Source organism: Hyaena hyaena, unplaced genomic scaffold, assembly GCF_003009895.1.
Source record: "Hyaena hyaena isolate Hyena2069 unplaced genomic scaffold, ASM300989v1 scaffold_387, whole genome shotgun sequence".
Taxonomy (NCBI): domain Eukaryota; kingdom Metazoa; phylum Chordata; class Mammalia; order Carnivora; family Hyaenidae; genus Hyaena; species Hyaena hyaena.
The window spans coordinates 859,803-880,981 of NW_024081019.1; the positions used below are offsets into that span (position 1 = coordinate 859,803).

The window sequence follows — 21,179 nt, forward strand, 5'->3', positions numbered from 1 at the left end:
TTCTGTATCTCCCTCTCTTTCTGACCCTCCCGTGCTCATGCTGTCTCTCTCTCTCCGTCAGAAATAAATAAAACATTAAAAAACTCAAAAAAAAAAAAAAAACAGAAATACTGAAGGATAAAGAATTTTTTGATTTGTTACAAGGAGAAAGGTTAAAAAAAAAACCTTTAAGATTTATTTTATTTTTTTAAGTTTGAGAGTAAGAGAAAAGGGGGGAGAGAGAGAGAGAGAGAGAGAAAGAATCCCAAGTAGGCTCTGTACCATTAGCACAAAGTCTGATATGGGCTCGAACTCACAAACCAGGAGATCATGAACTGAGCGGAAATTGGGCACTTAACCAACTGAGCCACCCAGGCGTCCAAGATTTTTTTATTTTTGAGTAATCTCTATACCCAACATGGGGCTCCAACTCACAACCTCAAGAGCTACATGCTTTACAGACTTGAGACAGCCAGATGTTCCTAAAAAAAACCTTTTAAATTATTTAGACGTGGGTGTTATTACAAGGTATAAAATCCAAAGATCTTAAGTGTACAGAGTTCATAGGCTTTGATAATTTATATACAGCTGCAGGCAACCAGTCTCGTAAGACAGAATTATCATCTTAGAAAGTTCCTCTGTTCAGACTGCTACCAACAAACACTAGGTTCTGCCTGTTGAATTGAAGGGTAGGTTTCTGAATGTAGGTTCTAATGATGGGTATTTAGCAAATGTTTGTTGATTTCATCTTATAATCATGAAAGTGAAGGGGAATCTTAGCAAACGCCTATTTAAAAACCCTCATTTTACAGATGAAGAAATCAAAATCCATAAACATTAGGCAACTTTCCCCAGGTTACACATCTAATAACCATTAGGGTCAAGCTAAAACTCAGATATATTGTTACCAGATATCCTTTCCTATTATTCAAGCAGAGAGTGGTAAAAGAGAATCTCTCAGTGCTCCAAGTACAAAGAAATATTATGAATACTGTATACAAAGTTCCTCTACAATGGAAGAGACAGTACAAGGATTTGTATAAAACATGGTAGAATGACAGAGACTGGTCTTTTGGATGAAATGGTACAAACAGAACATTGTTTATCTCTAAGTTATTGAAAATATATACACAGATGATATCAAAACTTCAAAAACTATTCTTGAAGGAAAAAAAATTAGATATTTCCTAACATAAGATTGGAATCTATTTTAATGAACTCTACCGTAGCAATCTTTTATATTTAAATTTATTTTTAGCATTTTTATGTTTTGGTTTTATTTTTAATATTTTAATACTGAACTTTTTATATAGTAAAAAAGATTCCAATTTCTGGTAGTGCACTATCTCCATCGAATCTAACAAACTGCTAACATCACCAGTGAAAGCCATGGGGGCTGGAACAGATTTCATTAACAGCTCTTCTGTCTGTCATTTCCTCACATATAAATAGTCAATACACACTGTGACAATGAGCATCATTTGGATGAAGAAAATTGAGTGCAGAGGCCATATCTGAAATCGAACCCAAACAGTTTATTGAGAGGTCAGACTTCTGACAATTATCTAGACCACTGCCAAGAACCAGATAAGCAAGAAAAGCATCTATTGGCCAGTCAGCTGTCATAAAGCCCCTGACAGCATTCCAAGAAGGCTTTAGGTTTTCTTTTAAAACCTCTAAGTCATTTTATTTCATACACATTTCTAATATATTTAGAAGATGTGGTCTCCCAGTCTAAGGAAGAAAAAAAAAAGTAAAGCAGGGAGAAGCCGAAAACTACAACACTGTTTGGGTCAACACCATGAAGTGTCTGCTAACTGCTCTGTTGTCTCCCTTTCCAACTGGCTATCAAAAAGCCCAACTGAGTCAGAAGGTATGTGAGAAATAATCTGTGTTAAAATAAATTGAGAATGCCACTGTACAAGTGACAGCTGCTATGAAGGAAGAATCATCCAGACTAACTTAAATTGTGTTCGGCATGTTCTGCTTCAAAATCCATTTTAACCAAACCTCCATGGAAAAAAAAAAAAAGATGGCTTAAACGAAGTCTCCATACATAGGCAAAAAGGTGCAAAGATTTCACCGCAAGGATGTTATTTGTATCATTATTCAAAATAGCAAAAACCTGGAGTACCAAAATTTCTAAAATGAATTAAATATTTCCACAAAATATTGTTTAGCTATTTTAAAATGTTATAATTCAATATTTATTAATGTGGAAAGATTATTAATGGCATAGACAAAAAGGCAGGTCATAAAACTTTATTACAATATAATATGTTTTTGGAAAAAGGTGTTCATATTCGCAAAATAAAAAAGTAGGAGAACTGGAGAGTTATTCATCAAGGTCTTAAGAGATTTCTTTAGGATACAGGATATTAAGTGATAGTTTTCTTTTCCCCCCCTATATTTTCTCAGTTTTCTACTAGTGAATACATAATATTCTGACCATTAAGAAATGTTATTTTTTAAAACTAGGGGGTGCCTGGGTGGCTTAGTTGGTTAGGCGTCCGACTTTCGCTTAGGTCATGATCTCGCGGTTCTTGGGTTTGAGCCCCGCGTCGGGCTCTGTGCTGACTGCCAGCTCAGAGCCTGGAGCCTGTTTCAGAGTCTGTGACTCCCTCTCTCTCTGACCCTCCCCTGCTCACGCTGTCTCTCTCTCCTAGAAATAAAGAAAACATTAAAAAATAAAATAAAACTAGGGGGTGCCTGAGTGACTCAGTCCACTGAGTGTCTGACTCTTGATTTCGGCTTAGGTCATGATCTCAGTTCATTAGGTCAGGCTCTGCGCTGACAGCCCAGAGCCTGCTTAGGATTCTCTCTTTAAAAAATAAACAAACAAATAAATATAATAGGCCCAGTCTTTCTCAAAATTAAGCAAAAACTTCTCTCCATGTCTTTATCTTCCTCTTGTAGTGCCCATCCCCAGTAGACCAGAGCCCTTCTGCAGTTTTCCCTTATCTAGCAAAATCCATGATCTGCAAAGGATGTGAATTATATTCTACCATGGAGGAGGAGGTTACAAAACATAAGCATTTTACTAGGGAATCAAAAACTTAAGCCAAAGAAATAGGCACTATTATGTACTTTCTAGCTACCTGGGAGGAATTATAGGAGGACAAAAGAAGCTTCTAGTTATTTCTAAACTTCCACTATACAGGTTGACCCATCTTGCTTGGCTGTGATGCCAGGGCCTAAAAGAAAACTATTTCACTGCTCTCTTAAGATTCCAGTCCTGCAAAGTCAGAGATTTTCATCATTTCAGTATATAAAAAGCATGGCTAACATTAGAAAAAAACCTGCACCAAATGAAAGTGCCAGTAGAGGGCTAGAAAATACAATCTTGTTACAGAGCAGTTTCTCTGAGTAGTTAAAACAGAATCTTTAGACATTATTCTTCCTTAATCTCTAACTCCCCAAAACATTGTTCTTTCTGTTCCACAAGGCTTCTATTCTGACAAGAATCACAAACAATACTCCATAGTCACCACATGATCCAATCAATAGCAGGTGCCACAACTACATGCTTGTCAGGCAGCTATATGTCACCATAACCTGAATGGGTCAGGGCTTAACACTATCACCCTAATATAAAACCACCCCACCCATTTCCTCAGCCCAGCCCTGACTCTGCAATGTGACATTCTGCTACTAATGCAGATTTCCCCATGATCAGCCCACCCAGACCAAGAGGAAAATAGCCTTTTTCTCTTCGGTGCTTCATTTACTTTATTCACCCTGGAACTAGCATAAACATGAGCTCCAGTTCTTTCATGATTCTACTTTTTAAAGAAGTACAGCCTGGTAAAACCAGTTTAATCAAGAACTTAAAACTGCTAGCTATGTATACAAAACTATAAACTCTATAAGAACAGTAGTAAAAGAAAAAAATCAAGTAATTCCAGCTTTTTATGACGTCACTTTGGAAAATAATGATTCTCTATTTCAGTGTTTAAAAAATTTATCTACTTATGAAAGAACCGAAAGTTTGATATTCATTTGATTGTTTTACAATGTGTTTTACATTGTCATGCTAATCTGACAAATACAGATTACATATTTACTGCCACAAATAAGGAACAAAATTCTAGAGAACACATAATCTATAATAAGCAAACCAAGTGTCCGTAAGTTATGTCACAAAGAGTTTTGTCCTCTTACAATTTTCCCCAGGTATTGCATGGGCAGTTTTAAGAAGGGTCTTTTGCCAAATACCTGCACCTGGGTGGCTCAGTGGGTTAAGCGTCCAACTTTCGATTTCGGCTCAGATCATGATCTCACAGTTGGTGAATTCAGGCCCCGCGCTGACAGCGCTGCAAAGCCTGCTTGGGATTCTCTCTCTCTGGTCCTCTGGCAGGGGCACTCACACTCTCACTCTCAAAAGGAAAGAGTTGGAATGGATAAATATTTCAAGACTACTTTAAATGTCATGGTAGTAATTTCGCTTAAAGTGATCTAAATGTTAAGTATATCAATAAACTAGAATAATCATGACTAGAAACCTGTTAACTTACAGAATTCATTACACAAAGTGAAAAAAATGATCAAGTGATAAAATTAAATGTTCATTTTAAATTAAATGAAGGAATTTTTCATTTAAGATACATCTGAAGGCTGCAAATGTGGAAAAATGTAGGAAACAAGATGAATGACCATCTTCTATGTCTAATTTGGGATCTTCAATACAGCTGTATTAGAAGATGGCTTTAACCCTGTGGTTCATGTGAGACTACCTGATTTCTCGATCATAGCACTACAGAGCACCTTTGTAACAAAAGAGTCTACAAAGATTTAGCACATCCTCCCACGTAAAGTTACCACGCTTATTAACCCAGCAAACTGCTGAAAAGGCATTACTTCTAAACAAAGTTTTACTTTAGTTCACTTCAATCTAAAAGTTACAAACTACATGGGGCACCTGGGTGGATCAGTGGGGTGCATCCTCAGGTCAGAGGGTCCCGCGTTCAAGCTGCGAGTTGGACTCCTGCTGGAGGTGCAGAGCTTGTTTGGGATTGATATTCTCTCTCTCTAAATAAATAAATATACTTAAGAAGTAAATAAGTAAAATAAAAATTACAAACTACAACTGAACATGGGAATTTTCACTATGAATAATCTCAGTGTACAGAAAGAAGTGATCAAAAGACCAGCAGCGTTTTTGAATAACTGGAAGAGCAGTTTAACAAAATAACCTCACACAGCCTAAAATAATCTGAAGTCAGGATCACAATGAACTATGCACTTTTAATCCTTTACACCTGGAATACAGTGTCTGATTAATCCATCCTGAGGAAAATCTTACATAATTATGGCCTCTGAAACACCCGATATGCTGATTAAAGATACAGCAGTCTCGAAAACATTCTTAAAAATTAATGCATGTAACACACTAACTTTCCAAAACAAATGGATTTTGAAACTCTGCTTAAGAAAGCAGAGTTGTAGGACATCTAAAAAGACATTGAGCAGCACCTGGCTGGCTCAGTTACAAGAGCGCGTATGTGACCCTTGGTCCCAGGTTTGTTGAGTTTGAGCCCCACGTTGGCTGTAGAGATTACCAAAAAAAAAAAAAAAAAAAAAAAATGAAAAAACAAAAAATAAAAAGAATTTGAAATGTAAAAAAAATAAAACGTAAATAAAAATTAAGAAACTAAAAAATAAAAAGACACTGATTTGCAGAAGTGAGAAGACCCTTAAGAACTAATATTAACAGGGGCTCCTAGGTGACTCAGTCGGTTGAGCATCCGACTTCAGCTCAGGTCACAATCTCATGGTTTGTGGGTTCGAGCCCCATGTCGGGCTCTGTGCTGACAGCTCAGGGCCTGGAGCTTGTTTCAGATTCTGTATCTCCCTCTCTCTCTGACCCTCCCCTGCTCATGCTGTCTCTCTTGTTCTCTCTCAGAAATAAATAAAACATTAAAAAAAAAAAAGAATATAACCCACTGTAAATTTTAGTACACTGTTTTAATATTCCTCTCAAGAATCTGGCAAAAATCAACATTCTTCTTGAAATCTTATAAAAACGAAGACAAAATAGAGAAAAAGTAGGGCAACCAAAAATAAAAAAATATATAGTTGAACAAACTACTTTCTTATCTTTTCCAATACTATAACACATCCATTGGGCAAATTACATCTGACAAGTTTCATGGTTTTTGACACAATAACCTGTCAATTTCATCAACCAACTTAGTGGGAGAGACTTTTTCATTCATTTGCTGTTGTGTGAATGCATTCGCTATGTAGCATCCCCTACACCCAACCTAGCTAACACCACAGAGGGTTTCCAATGAAGCTTTTTGGGATTATCTACTCATCCAACTGTAACTCTCTAGAGTCCAGAAATCATAATGCCATCTATCTAACAAACCTTCATCAGAGAAATAAAAAACTAACAAAAGATTAATAGTAAGCCAAAATTTTTCTAAGAAATAGTAAAAGTTCTAAAATTAAATGTTTGACACTTGCAAAAGTTAAGAGAATATTCCATATAAATCTAAAAATCATTTTGCTCACTGCATTTTTACTTTGACTAAGTATAGCACTTTTTTTTTTTTTAAGTTTATTTATTTTGAGAGAGAGTGCATCCCTCTGCACTCACAGTGCAGAGCCCAACGGAGGGCTCAAACTCACCAACAGTGAGATCATGACCTGAGATGAAATCAAGAGTCAACACTTAATGACTGAGGCACCTCTAAAAAAAAAAAAAAAAAAAAAAAAAAAAGCAAATTCTTGTTTGGATTTGCAAAACCAGGTTTTTAGGTTTTCATTTTCTGCTACGAGAGGGAAGTGTAATTTTTAAAAGCTTTCTTTCAGTCAACAGTAAGAAAATAATTCATTGGGACTACAAACTGGTTCAGCCACTATGGAAAACAGTATGGAGCTTTCTCAAAAAATTAAAAATAGAACTACCGCACAATCCAGTAATCACATTACTGGGCATTAACCCCCAAAATACAAAAACACTAATTTGAAAGGATATATGCACACCTATGTTTACTGCAACATTATTTACAATAGCCAAATTATATAAGCAGCACTGATAGATGACTAAAGAAAATATGGTACACACACACACAGGAATACTATTCAGCCATAAAAAAGAATGAAATCTTGCCATTTGCAAACACGGATGGAGCTAGAGAGTATAATGCTAGGCGAAATAAGTCAGATTGAGAAAGACAAATACTGTATGATTTCACTCACGTGGAATTTAAGAATCAAAACAAGGGGGAAAAAGAGACAAACCAAGAAATAGACTCAACTATAGAGAACTGATGCTGACTAGAGCAGAGGTGGGTGGAGGGGTAGGTAAAATAGGTGATGGGATTTCACTATATTGCACTATATTTCACTGTATTGAATAGAACACTGTATGTTAACTATATTGGAATTAAAATAAAAAACTTAAGAAAAAAAAAATAACCTGTACTAGGATTCTCACCTTTCAATGCACTATGGCAGAATCCCTTGCTTTTTTTCCATTCTATCAGCAACGCAGATTAACAGACACTACTCAACAAGTGTATTTATTCAAAAATAACTGTCCTAGTCTGGGGCACCTGGATGGCTTAGTTGGTTAAGCATGGGACTTCAGCTCAGGTCATGAATCTCATGGTTTAAACCCCAAATTGGGTTCTGCATGGACACTGCAGAGCCTGACTGCTTAGGATTCTCACTCTCTCCTCCCTCTCTTCCCCTCCCCAGCTCACACTTTTTCCTCTCTTAAAAAATAATAATAATCGCCCTGGTGTCTGTGAAACAACACGTAGATTAAAAAACAAAAATTCAAGGCATGTACGTTCCCTTTCTACTAAGAGCTGACAACCTAAAAGTGCTCTTAAAAGAGTTACATAAGAGGTATGACTGGGGCTCCTGGGTGGCTCAGCTGGTTAAGCTCGGGTCATGATTCTACCATTCATGGGTTGGAGCCCCACGCTGGGCTCTGTTCCCACAGCTTGGAGCCCACTTGCGATTCTCTTTTTCTCTCTCTCTCTCTCTGCCCCTCCCCTGCTTGCACTAGCGTATGCACACGCTGGTACATGCTCTCTCTCAAAAATAAACGTTTGAGGGGCGCCTGGGTGGCTTAGTTGGTTAAGCGTCCGACTTTCGCTTAGGTCATGATCTCGCAGTTTGTGGGTTCGAGCCCCGCGTGGGGCTCTGTGCTGACTGCCAGCTCAGAGCCTGGAGCCTGTTTCGGAGTCTGTGACTCCCTCTCTCTCTGACCTTCCCCTGCTCACGCTGTCTGTCTGTCTGCCTCTCTCTCTCTCTCCTAGAAATAAATAAAAAAATATATTTAAAAAAAAAAAGATCAAAGATGTGAAGTTCTGAGGCACCTGGGTGGCTCAACTGGTTAAGCATCTGACTTCGGCTCAGGTCATGATCTCAGCTTGTGAGTTCAAGCCCTGTGTTGGGCTCTATGCTGACAGTTCAGGGCCTGGAGCCTGCTTTGGATTCAGTGCCTCCCTCCCTCTCTCTGCCCCTTCCCTGCTGGCGCTGTCTCTCTCAAAAAATAAACATGGGGTAGGGAGGGTAAGATGTGAAATTTTAAAGTGTTAAAAATCTTTAAGGACAGAGGCGCCTGGGTGGCTCAGTTGGTGAAGCATCTTACTCATGACTTCAGCTCAGGTCAAGATCTCTCAGTCATGGGACTGAGCCCCACGACAGACTGCACTGATAGCGTAGCAACTGCTTGGGATACTCTTTCTCTCTATTTCTCTCAAAATAAACAAACATTTAGATGGGATGAGAAGGGTGAAACAGGTGAAAGGGATTAAGGTTATACCTATGGTGATTAGCACTGAGTGGAGATTGAATCATTACATTGTACATATAAAACTAATATAACGCTGTTAAACTGGAATTAAAATTTGAAAAAGCATTAAAAAATCTAATGAACACTTTGCGTACCATGGTACAATCTCAAATATCCATCCTTTTCCTTGTAAATACAGAGCCACATTAAAAAACATATTCTACTGTTGCTGCTTGGAATTTTTTTTAACACCACAGTAAATAAGGCCACTTACTCTTCGGTATCTTTCTATGCTATTTTTCTCTGAGAAACAAAGAATAGAATACCTTAAGTCAAGTAGTCGTTAGAACACATACAAACACTACCATCTTTTCACTCCACTTGTTATCATCTTCTAACAAATTTAAATTTTGCCATTAGGTCTTCTAAAATGTTACATTTTTCTGTCAAACGCAAGAAAAGAAATGCTACATTACCTTGGAGCAGCCGTCAGGAGTTTTAATACTTAAAGCCCTTCAATTTCCTGTTCACTAGCACATTATGACATCATTGCCTTCCAGTATTTGGGCTCATTAAATAAACCTGCTTCTCTTTTGTTCCCTTGACTCCAAAACATATACTGCAAACGTTCCACTGTTCCCATTCACTATTCCAGTGAAGAATCTTAAAAATGATTTTATATTTGCACATTTCTTTGCTCGGTAAATACACGTTCTTCTTTTATTGCGATTGAACTAGAAGGGTCAATCTCAGACCAAAAGACAAGATCTGGTCAAGATCAAATAGCAAAAGAAAGGCCCAATGGGAAGCGGGGGAGGAGTCAATACACCACCCAAACACGACGGATTCTACGGTTTCCACAGATCAACAAAGGAAGTGGATTTTCCCACGCCGCCGCCTGGGCTTTATTTGCCGAGGCATTTGCCCACTGAGCTCATTACCTTGAAGACGCAGTCCAAGTGCTGAATTTTTCTAGAGCCTCCCCATAATACGTGTACATCCAGAAAGTCAATGGAGGCAGAAATGAATGAGGAACTGAGCGGGGCTGACCTTCGAATCCTTCCTCCCACGCCACCAAAGAACCTAAACACCTACCATCCCAACACGTAGCTCCTCGGCTGCTCAAAACACAATTTTCAGGGGCAGGAGAAATAGTGTGGGGGATGGGCTTCAGGTGGGGCGAGTGTGAGGCGCAGGAAGGGTATCAAGACCAGACCCGCCGAGTGCACTTAAGGCAGCACACAGCCGGGCTGAGGGAAGTGGGCGCCAGCTGCGCGCGACCGCACGAACGGCGCGGGGGCGGGGGGAGCGGACTCGGGCCCGTTCCTCACCTGGCAGCCCTTCTTGTGATGAAAGCCAACCACCACGATGTGCAGGACGGGCCCCCGGGGGGCGCCATCGACTGCCCGTCCGGACTTCTCCATGGGCGGCCGCCGCGGGCCCGCAAGACGACGACTTCAACCGCCAAGGGCGGCGGGCCAGGCGACCCCGCGGTCCCCAGGAGGGCGGCGAGCGGCGGACTTCAGGTGTCAGCAGGGGCACCGCATGAGGGCCGCGCGGTGCGCCCGGAGGACGCCGAGGCTCCTGCAGTTGCGCGCCGCCCCCCCAGGGCCGGGGCCGCGCTTCCCTCATCCGCTTCCGCTGCTTCCGGGCTGTCACCTGATGCGGCCGCAGCCGCCGGCGAGGCGAGGCGAGGCGAGGCGGGGCGGGGCAGGACCCGGAGGGAACCTGACGGGGCGGGGCTTGGATAAGGGGCGGAGCTGTTGCGCCCCTAGAGGGGCGCGCGGCTTGCGGGCGGGCCTTACGGGGTTACCCGGATTTTCCATCCCCTACTGCATGAGTTCGGTGTTAAGCTGCTTCCTCCTCCTTTGCCCTTTCTTCTTACTTCTCAAAGTCTCTTCCCTATCCTTCCTCTTTCTTTCGCTATTCTCCGTTTTTACCATCTTTTTTTGGTTCTCTCCCCATTATCCAATTCCTTCATTTCCTTCCCCTTGATAACAGGAGGCATATTCGTGGGACTCTATACCTGTGTGTTTTACTTTTAAATTACTTGCCCACCCCAGGGTTTTTCTTTTGTTTCCTTCTAGATTTTTTCCCCCTCTTTATTATGTATGGGAACTTGGGAGTCTTTTAAGGCTTGAAGCAAGAGATTCTCAACAATAAAGGAAGTTTATAGGGAGAACTGTAAATGATTATTCCAGTCCTGATACTTAAAAATACATATATTATTTTCATTCTCTTTTTCTGGGTTTAGTACTCTGGTCAGTACAAAATATAGATCATCTATTGTCACCAGGATTCCTAATTTCCTTACTGATTTGTACTATTTCAATTTTATTTTTAAAAACTAAAGGATAGGTAGGTGCCTGCTTCAAATAGAATTCGAGATTTCTGCAATGATTGGCTGTGAAGTTTATCATTTTTAGTTCCCTATCCCTTAGTTTAGACAACCTTGGCAGTTGATATTTTACACTCCAGGCGTTGTAACTTAAGAACTTGCATTCTAGGGGCGCCTGGGTGGCTCAGTCGGTTAAACGTCTGGCTTCGGCTCAGGTCATGATCTCACGGTTTGTGGGTTCGAGCCCCGCGTGGGGCTCTGCTGACAACCAGCTCAGAGACTGGGGCCTGTTTCAGATTCTGTGTCTCCCTCTCTCTCTGCTCACGCTGTCTCTCTCTCTCCCTGAGAAATAAATAAAAAACACAAAAAATGTTTTTTAATAAAATAATAATAAAAAAGAACTTGCATTCTAATTGAAGTAGAGCTGAGAAAAACAGTAGGCTTCCTGTAATTAAGTTCTGTTTGCATGATTCAGTATAAGTGTTTTAAAGCTAATAAAAATATGTATAAAGTTTTCAAGGTGTTGCTACCATTTCTTAACTATATTACAAAATTCTTGCTGTTGGTTCAGAACTGTGTGTGAAACTATATTGTTCTTTGCAGAATATCTTACTGTTTTCTTCCATCTTCCTCAATATTTTCCATAATCGGCATAGCAAAATTAAATGTAATTGAACAATCTTTTTTTATTTTTAAACATTTATTTATTTTTGAGAGAGAGGAACAGATTATGAGTGGGGGAGGGGCAGGGGGCAGGGAGCAGGGAGCAGGGAGCAGGAGAGGGAAAGAGACAAAGAATCTAAAGCAGGCTCCAGGCTCTGAGCTGTAGCCAACTGCAAGATCATGACCTGAGCTAAAGTCAGACACTTAACCAACTGAGCCACCCAGGAACCCATAATTGAACAAACTTTTTAAAAAGATTTAAGGGCAGGAGATCTTAAAACTTTACAGCGAACACCAATTGTTTAATGCATTGTTCAAGAGACCCAGTAACAGCTTTATAAATATCACTCTGCATCCTAGACCTTCCAACTAAAACTACATCATTTATTCTTAACTATTTTGTTGCTTAAATGTTTAAGAAGTATGTTACTGGGAAATTAACATAGAGAGAGAGAGAGTAAGCAAGGGAATTTGCAGAATTTTTTTCCAACTCCAAATATACAGACTGTTCCATCTAGAACAACTTTTAAGGGTGCCTAGGTGACTCGGTTGAGCATCGACTTTCACTCAGGTCATGATTTCACAGTTCAAGAGTTTGAGCCCCCTGTCAGGCTTTGTGCTGACAGCTCAGAGCCTGGAGCCTGTTTCAGATTCTGTATCTCTCTGCCCCACCCCTGCTCAAACTCAGTATCTCTGTCTCTCTCTCAAAAATAAAATTTAAAAATTTTGAATAATAACTTTTAGATTGTGTGTGTGTGTGTTTTTTAGAGAGAGAATGAGAGCAGTAGCTCACACAAATGGAGGAGAGGCAAAGGGAGATGGAGTGAGAGAATCTTAAGCAGGTTCTACTCCCAACACAGAGCCAGATGTGGGGTTAGATCTCACAACCATGAGATCATGACTTGAGCTGAAATCAAGAGTCAGAGGCTTAACCAATTGAGCCACCCAGGAGCCCCTTATATTGGTTTTGAATGAGTTGTATTAATATAGAATGAATTCACTAACAAGATATTGTCTTTAAGGACAAGTATCTATTGAGAAAAGAATAGAAATTTCTCTTATTTTAATATTTTGAAAGTTTATTATTGAGACTGTAAATAATTTGAGATAACAATACTTTCTGAACATTATTATTTTTTAAAATGTTTTATTTATTTCTGAGAGAGACAGCATGAGCAGGGGAGGGTCAGAGAGAGAGGGAGACACAGAATCCGAAGCAGGCTCCAGGCTCTGAGCTGTCAACACAAAGTCTGACGTGGGGCTCGAACCCACAAACCATGAGATCTTGACCTGACGCTTAACCAACTGAGCCACCCAGGTGCCCCTCTGAACATTATTTTTAAATAAATCTAAATTACGTTTGTATTTTCATGATGACATTTATCTAGAGGGGGAAAATTCGAGATGTTTTTCTGAACACATAATAAATTGAAGAGCCTCTTTTGGTTACATATATTTTATGATGAATTGTAGATTCTATTTTATGCTAGTGCTGTAAGTAAGGGCTAAGGGGAGAAAAACCCTGGAGACACAGAGCTATGACATGTTTTTAAGTTCATCAAAAATGAATTCTCCATCTGGAATTGGACTGTTGCTTCTTTTTGCAACTTGCCTCAGGAGAGAACATGATAATATAAAACCATTGGAATGCAATCCCCATTACCTCTACTGTGTAAATGAATCATATCTCCTTTTTCAGAGTATGAAGAGACTTTCTTTATTCTTTATCAATAGTATTGAAAATTGCTAATAGAGGGGAGCCTGGGTGGCTCAGTTGGTTAAGTGTCCGACTTCGGCTCAGGTCATGATCTCATAGTCCGTGGGTTTGAGCCCTGCGTCGGGCTCTGTGCTGACCACTCAGTTTCAGATTCTGTGTCTCCCTCTCTCTGCCCCTCCCCCACTCACTCTGTCTCTCAAAATAAAATAAAGACATAAATTTTTTTTTAAAAAGAAAATTGCTAATAGAAAACAAAGTATTGACTTTCTCAAAGCATATTTTTCCTGAATTTTAAACTTTATCAAGAAGTGACAGTGCCTTGAATTTGGTCCCTACTCTCATTATGGTATCGTGTAAGCAAAACAAGAAAAGAAAACCAGGGAAAGAAAAGGGCTTCATAAACAAATTTGGCATTACTTTGTCTTTAGAATCTTATGAAGGTTAAGGAGACATTGATGGGGATGAGTAAATGGAACCAATCTAGAGAACATTCATTAGACCCTACAGCACACCTGGAACTATGGTAGGCACAGTGCATGAAAAGAAATTTAAAAAGAAATTTAAGGGCCACCTGGGTGGCTCAGTCTGTGAAGCGTTGAACTCTTGATTTTGGCGCAGGTCACGATCTCACAGTTTGTGGGATCGAGCCCCAAGTGGGGCTCTGTGCCGATAACACAGAGCCTGCTTGGGATTCTCTATCCCTCTTCCTCTGCCGCGCCCCCCCCCCCATTGTCTATGTCTGGTTATAAAAGCAAGATATATGTGAAGCCAGCCAGCAATGCTAGCTTTTGTAGCACTCCCTTTAAGTCACCCATCGTGTTAACAAGTATTAGGAAATAAAGATAAGCAATAGTAGCTCACATTTAATGAATAAGCACTGTATCCTCAGCTAGTCACTTTTTATGGATCGTTTCATTTAATCTTCACAAAAATTCTAACATAGATACTATCAGCCTCATCTTTTTTCCACTGGGTAAATTGACACTTATGTTAAATAACTTGCTGAAGGTCAAATAACTAGAAGAAATTGTGGTAGGGAAAGGATTTGAACCAAAAAAGCCATAGAACTTCAGAACCAATGAATTAAAAAATTTTTTTGCATTTTATTTATTTGAGGGACAGAGAGAAAGAGAGCAGGGGAGAAAGGCAGAGGGGGAGGGAGGGAAAGAAAGAGAAAGAGAGAGAGAGAGAGAGAGAGAGAGAGAAACCCAAGCAGGCTCCACGAGGAGACTGACTTGGAGCTAAATCCTACGACCCTGGGATTATGACCTGAGCTGAAATCAAGAGTCAGACACTCAATGGACTGAGTCATCCAGGCGCCCCTCAGAACCAATGAATTTAATTGCTTTACTGCTTCCCCAATTCTTGACATTGAGGAACTCAGTCTTTGGGGAGGGAGGTAACTCCCTGCAAAGATAATTACAGGAGAATACATTGAGAGCATCTGAGAATTATTAAAATTGTTGTGGGAAAATGAAAGAGCCTACCAAGTCTGCAAGTCAGAAAAGTTTCACAGAAGTGGTCACATTTGGGCAGGGTCTTTTTTTTTTTTTTTTTTAAATGTTTTTTTTTATTTCTAGGAGAGAGACACAGACTGAAACAGGCTCCAGGCTCTGAGCTGGCAGTCAGCACAGAGCCCGACGCGGGGCCCGAACCCACGAACCGCGAGAACATGACCCAAGCGAAAGTCGGACGCTTAACCGACTAAGCCACCCAGGCGCCCCGGGCAGGGTCTTTTTATTTTAATGTTTAGTTATTTATTTTGAGAGAGACAGAGAGCATGAGCTGGGGAAGGGCAGAGATAGAGAGGGAGAGAGAATCCCAAGTAGGTTCCATGCTGTCAGCACAGAGCCCAACATGGGGCTCTAACTCATGAACCATGATATCATGACCCGAGCTGAAGTGGAGTCGGATGCTTAACTGACTGAGCCATCCAGGCGCCCTTGAGCAGGGTCTTAAAGGATGAGCAGCATTATACCAGAATTTGGTAGCAGAGCATCCTAAGCGCAATAAAGTAAAATAAAGTAAAAGGGAAAACATTTGAGAAGGTAAGAGTGTTATGCCAAACTTAGAGGAAGTATGTAAGATTTAAATAAAAATGTAGGGAGAGAGATTTGGTGGTGAGCATATACCAATTGCACATGGTGTTCTCTCTGTTTAGAATGCTGTTCCTGCCCCCTTTCTGCCTATCCAATTCTTATTTATCTCCCAAAGCTAGCCTTCTGTCAATTCCTTTGTGAAACTTCCCAAACTGTCTATGTGACAAGTGGGGAAGTTATTTAATCTCTCTGAGTATGAGGATCTCCATTCAAACACTTGTCTTACAGGATAATCATAAAAATTAGGATTAAGTGTATTTGAAAGTTTTCTGGCACCTAGTACCCGCTCAACATTTATGAAATGCAAAAAAGCCAGAATTGTTGTGGTATTTAGAAGGCTGAACCCTAGGAAGCTTTGAACTGAAGGACCCATCTGCTTCTGAACCTTCTTGTTGATATCTGCCTTAAACCATACCAAGGATCTCTAGTTCTCTAGGATTTGCTTTACATATTTTATATATTATATTGCTATAATTTAATTTATATTAAATTTCTTGTGTCTTGTACATAATGTTTGTTAGCAGTCTTTCCCTCCATTCATCCTTAAGCTCCTACAACGGCAGAAGAGCTTGTTCTGTTTTGTACAGTTTTATACTCAGCGAAATGCCAAATAGTGTGTAACTAATGCGCACTATGAGTGATGGGTACATTACAACTATCTCTTGTACGAATGAATGATGTTATTCCTGCTCTCTCCTGTTTAGACTTCTCGGCTTTAAGTTCCTGGGACATAAACATAAAACAGACTTAAGGAAGAGAATTTGTTTGCTTTCTATTCTTTTCAAAACAAGTGCAAAAACATAAAGGGTTCCTAAGTGTGATGACATTAACAAAGAGTGACATCTGGTGGTTGCTTGTTAGACAAGACAAATAAATTAGACTCCTATAAATTAAATTAGGTAGCAGAAATAAAAAAGAAAACGTATTTTTAAATATCCACCCTAGAAAAGTTAAAAATAAATGCTGGTTGTGGGATTTCAATTTACTGGACTTTTAAAAGCAGTACATTCTTTCGAAAATGGTTTTTACAAAAATTGTAACACAGTGAATTGGTGGCGGGAAAAATGAATTGGTTTGGTTTGAAAAAAGATCCTGACTTGAGATGAGATGCAACTTCATAAGATAAAATACGACGACTCAAAGGTTTTCCTATTTTGCAAAACCTTTCAGGTTCAGGAGGAATTTATTCCCAAGACAATTCCTTTAACGTCTGTCGGAAACAGCCTGGGGAATGCAGGTATCTGCTGAGGCCACGCCATGTCGATTGGACAGAAATACTTCCCGAGACCTCAGGAGCCGGGAAAGGCCTGACTGGTCGCGACTCGCTTGGACTGGCTGGATCGCACGTTCGGCCTCAGATTGGTCGAGCCTGCCCGGGCTGCGCGGGATGCGGGTGAGAGCGGAAGCGCGCTCTTTCAAACTCGCCGTCCGAACGTCGAAGCGTGCAGGCCACTTCCGGCGTAGCCATGGCGGCTAACGCTACCACTAACCCGTCGCAGCTGCTTCCTTTAGGTAATCGTGGTCGTGTGGGGAGGGGGACCCGGAGAGCTCAAGCTAATCGTTCGGGGCCGAAGATCTGCAGCCGAAGTAGCCCTTGGCCGAGTGTTAGGGCAGTGTGTCGGACTGCTTTACTTTTCCGGGGGGTGGTTCCTGAGCTCCCAAATCTCTGCTTTCCACGACCGCTCATGCCTTTTTAACGTGGTGGGGGTTCTTGAGGCGGGGACTTGTGACTCCCCAGCCAAACCGTCACTCAAAAAGGCCCACAGTTACTGAATGCGTCATCAGCTTTCTTTGTTGTGGGTTCGCGTCTGCAGTCTTGGATAGCCTACCCACTCCTCAGCTTGGTATTTAAGCGCCCAGATTAGACCCTGTTGTTAGTCTGGCTGGTTATTGAGAGAAGCACCGGCGTCTGGGCTGGGTCTAAAAGGGGGATCTGGAACCTAGTTTTGTTCTTCAGTAAATAGTTTTACTGACTCTCTGTGCACTAGACGCAATGGCCGGACACTATTCGACAAATTTAAATCACACCCGTTGCCTTCAAATAACACAGCACATAGCCCTGGAAGAGAGAGAAAACTGGACGAGTAAACCTCATGACAAATAAGGCAAAATCAGCTAACCTGAAGTGCGTTCAGAGCACAGGCATAGTGACCAGAAGAAATCTCTGGTAAAGACAGCTGTGCCTCTCTCTTCCAATATTTTCTAGCTGAAGAGTTAATTTGAGTTACCGGAGGTGGCCATGATTTAAAAGTTTCGTTTCTTCATTCGACAGACTCATTTTAAATGCTTAGCATATGCTGGACATTGCCCATTGGGGAAATAGTCATGCAAAAATGAGGGGCTTAGACTCTGAGAGGGAGGAGGCTCATATGTTAATCAAATAACCTACAGTAACATAAAACTACGACTGTGATAAATTTCAGCAAATGAGAGGTAAGTAGTGAATAGAGAAATTTTTTTCTGTTGATTATGCAATCAGAGATACGTAGTATAAAACGTACAATTTTTGAATGAATACCTTTCCTGGTTTCTTTCCTTTCACCGTATGCAAGTAACAAGGACCAGTAGACAGTTAAATATTTGTTGAAAGTAATGAATGGGTAAAATAGTCTTTTTCCTCTTCCCCTTCTTTTTTTTTTTTAATATATAGAGCTTGTGGACAAATGTATAGGATCAAGAATTCACATTGTGATGAAGAGTGATAAAGAAATTGTTGGCACACTTTTGGGATTTGATGACTTTGTCAATATCCTTTTAAAAGGTGGTGTTGGTATGGGTTTTTCTTCAGTATTTAAGAAGTAAGAATATCAACAGTCAGTTCTTACTGATTATTATAATATTCTCAAGGAACATGTGATAGTGTTTTATGAGGTGTGTATCAGATAAAGTTCCTACCACTTATATGTGTTTTGCATTTGAGCTATTGTGTTAAACATCGTAATTAAAACTGAATAAAGGCAGCAGCCAGAGTAAATTCAACCTGGTTCATTTATTTCCTTAACACCAAATTTCAGATATGGTATTGGAGGATGTCACTGAGTTGTGAGTAGTGTTAAAAATTAAAGAATTGGGGGGGGGGGATCTTTCTTTAAAGTAATTTTAGTATTAATGAGTTTTAAATGGTTTATAAGAAAACATTGCCTGTTAGAAATACCTTGAAATTTTATCTACAGATAAAATTGAATGTTAGTAAAATTGGAACACAGTATTACCATAATGTAACTATTAGTGAATTGTTGGGAAGTTAATGGAGACAGAGCCTTAAAGTAAAAGATATTAAAAACTGCCAGGAATCTTTGGGCTCAGGCAAATCAAGGTACTGATAATACGAGCATTTAACTATGTATAACGTAAAATGTAAATGCTGGCTCTCTTATATTAGTTACAAAGGTCATGACTAGTATCTGCTTTTAAAACTGATTGGTTACAGATCAGTTTAATGGATAGGGATTAGTGGTAAGTAATAGTAAGAAAGTGAGGCTAGTAAATATTTCATATTTGCTCTCTTTGCCAAGTTTCAGCTTTTATGAAGGTCAGTCCTGGTAAGTGTGGATCTTAAGCCAGTCAGTTCACTGTGTTGCCTTTGGGGAAGAATGTACATCATTCAGTCGAATAACTATTGCCTCTTAAACTATGGATGTAATTGCTTGACCTCATATTTCCTCATTTATATTCAGGAATAGCCTTTTTAGGGGTCGAAATGTTGGCTTTGATTATCATTGTTTATCCTGACTCTATTTTATCTCTTCATTTAGTGAAATCACACCAGAAGGAAGAAGGATCACTAAATTAGATCAGATTTTGCTTAATGGAAATAATATAACAATGGTAAGACACAGTAAAGCTGTTTTATTTAGATGTTAGCCCATTTTGGGGGGGCAAGGATTACCGATTACCTTGCTTGATGAGATGTTCATATCCCAGTGGCACTTAGTTGGGAAGGAGATGCTCTCGTGATCAAGGCTTTAAAGCTGAGCTGCTGAAGATGACATTAGCTTAAAAATTAGTTTGTTTGGGCTTTTTAATCTTTTAGTTTGCCAAGAACCATTGGTTAGACTTGGAGTATTAGTTGATAATGTTGGGAACTGTAAACAGAAGTGATGACCAGGAGAAAATGGGAATGTGAGGGAGGTGTAGGGAGAGGCGCAAGTGGGTTGGATTGTGGAAGAGGGGTTTTTAGATGGTGCAGGTGGTTGTGTTACTATTAAACTCTTTTTCCTTCTATGCAGCTAGTTCCTGGAGGAGAAGGACCTGAAGTATGAATGGATTTCCTTGATTTAACTCTGTTTAGTTTTATAATGACAACAAAATAGAAATTTTTTTTTTTAACCTTTTAACGTTTGGATTCTGTAAAGCTAAGTTTCCCGTTGAAGGGAAATGTTTTGGAGATGCATTGTAAATGCCCATTTTTGTAAGTTAATCATTATTATCTTGGAAAAAGAAGAACAGTTTGTTCTTTGAAGATGACAATAAAAATGTTTTTGGTTAATTGTCATTTTATTTTTTTGTACTGCCATAGCCAGTGTAACAAAAATTGTAGTTATTCTGTCACTTGCTTTCCTATTATTTTATGTCCATTTTCTTCCTCACGTACATGACTGTTAGATTCTCAAACAAAAATTGTTCCAAACAAAATGACAAACTTTGATTTTGAGCAGTTGTGCTTAAAAAACCTGAAATGATTACTTACAGAATTCAATTTAAACTCTGGTGCTTTGAAATGAGGATTTTTGTATTGAACTTAAGTTCCGTTAACTCCTTTTAAAAACATGCAAGCTGGGGCGCCTGGGTGGCTCATTCGGTTAAGGGTCCATCTGTTTATTTCGGCTCAGGTCATGATCTCACAGTTCATGAGTTCAAGCTCTTTCTCAGGCTCTGTTCTTGTAGGCTGGAGCCTGTTTGGGATTCTCTCTTGCTCCCTCTTTCTGCCCCTCGTGCATGTGCTCACTCTCAAAAACCACCCCCCCAGCCCCCCAAAAAAACCCAAGCAAACTTATAGTTGTAGAACAACTAAGTTACTGAGATGAAAAGTAACAGCGTAGGGAATATTGTCAATAATATTGTAATAACATGATGACAGATGGTGTAGTCCTTTACAGTGGTGAGCATAGTGTAAAGTATAGAATTGTTGAACCACTATGTTGTACACCTGAAACTAATAAAACATTGTATATCAGCTATACTTCGATAATAAAAAAAATATACAGGTAATATATGCACATTGTAGGAATGGAGGTAAGAAAAATATTCATTACACTTTGCTGTATACCCTCTTAGACTTTCTCAGTACACTCTCCATGTTATTTTTACAAAAACTTACTCCTGAATATACTGTTTTGTAGCCCCATTTAAGACTTAAAAAAAAATTTAAATCGTGCACATCTTTCCATGTCATTTCAGTAACAACAATGTTTTCATTGTATTTCATTAAAAGGATTTACCATTAATTTAGCTGATTTTTATTATCGGCCATAGTAGACTAAATCTTGATACATTTTTCTTTTTAAAAAATTTTTAATGATTATTTTTTAGAGAGAGACAGAGTGTGAGTTGGCGGGGGGCGGGGGCGTGAGGTGGGGACAGAGAGAGGGAGACACAAAACCCAAAACAGCCTCCAGGTTCTGAGCT

At 39.7% G+C, this 21,179-nt stretch overlaps 2 protein-coding genes across 3 annotated transcripts in view; one reads left to right on the plus strand and one right to left on the minus strand.

The window, feature by feature from the left end:
• The window catches only part of AVL9 (AVL9 cell migration associated), a 71,264-nt gene extending 60,906 nt beyond the window's left edge, over window positions 1-10,358 (minus strand). For both annotated transcript variants that reach the window (XM_039251147.1, XM_039251146.1), the window contains exon 1: window positions 10,066-10,358. In XM_039251147.1, the coding sequence (XP_039107078.1) occupies window positions 10,066-10,158 (93 nt within the window). In that variant the 5' untranslated portion in view covers window positions 10,159-10,358. The remainder of the gene's footprint in view (window positions 1-10,065) is intronic.
• Window positions 10,359-16,958: 6,600 nt separating this feature from the next.
• Window positions 16,959-20,960, plus strand: LSM5 (LSM5 homolog, U6 small nuclear RNA and mRNA degradation associated). The gene is made up of 5 exons (XM_039251145.1): window positions 16,959-17,063; window positions 18,202-18,297; window positions 18,566-18,593; window positions 19,307-19,379; window positions 19,781-20,960. The coding sequence occupies exons 1-5, from the start codon at window positions 17,018-17,020 to the stop codon at window positions 19,811-19,813; spliced, it is 276 nt and encodes a 91-aa protein (XP_039107076.1). The 5' UTR covers window positions 16,959-17,017; the 3' UTR covers window positions 19,814-20,960.
• Window positions 20,961-21,179: the final 219 nt, after the last annotated feature.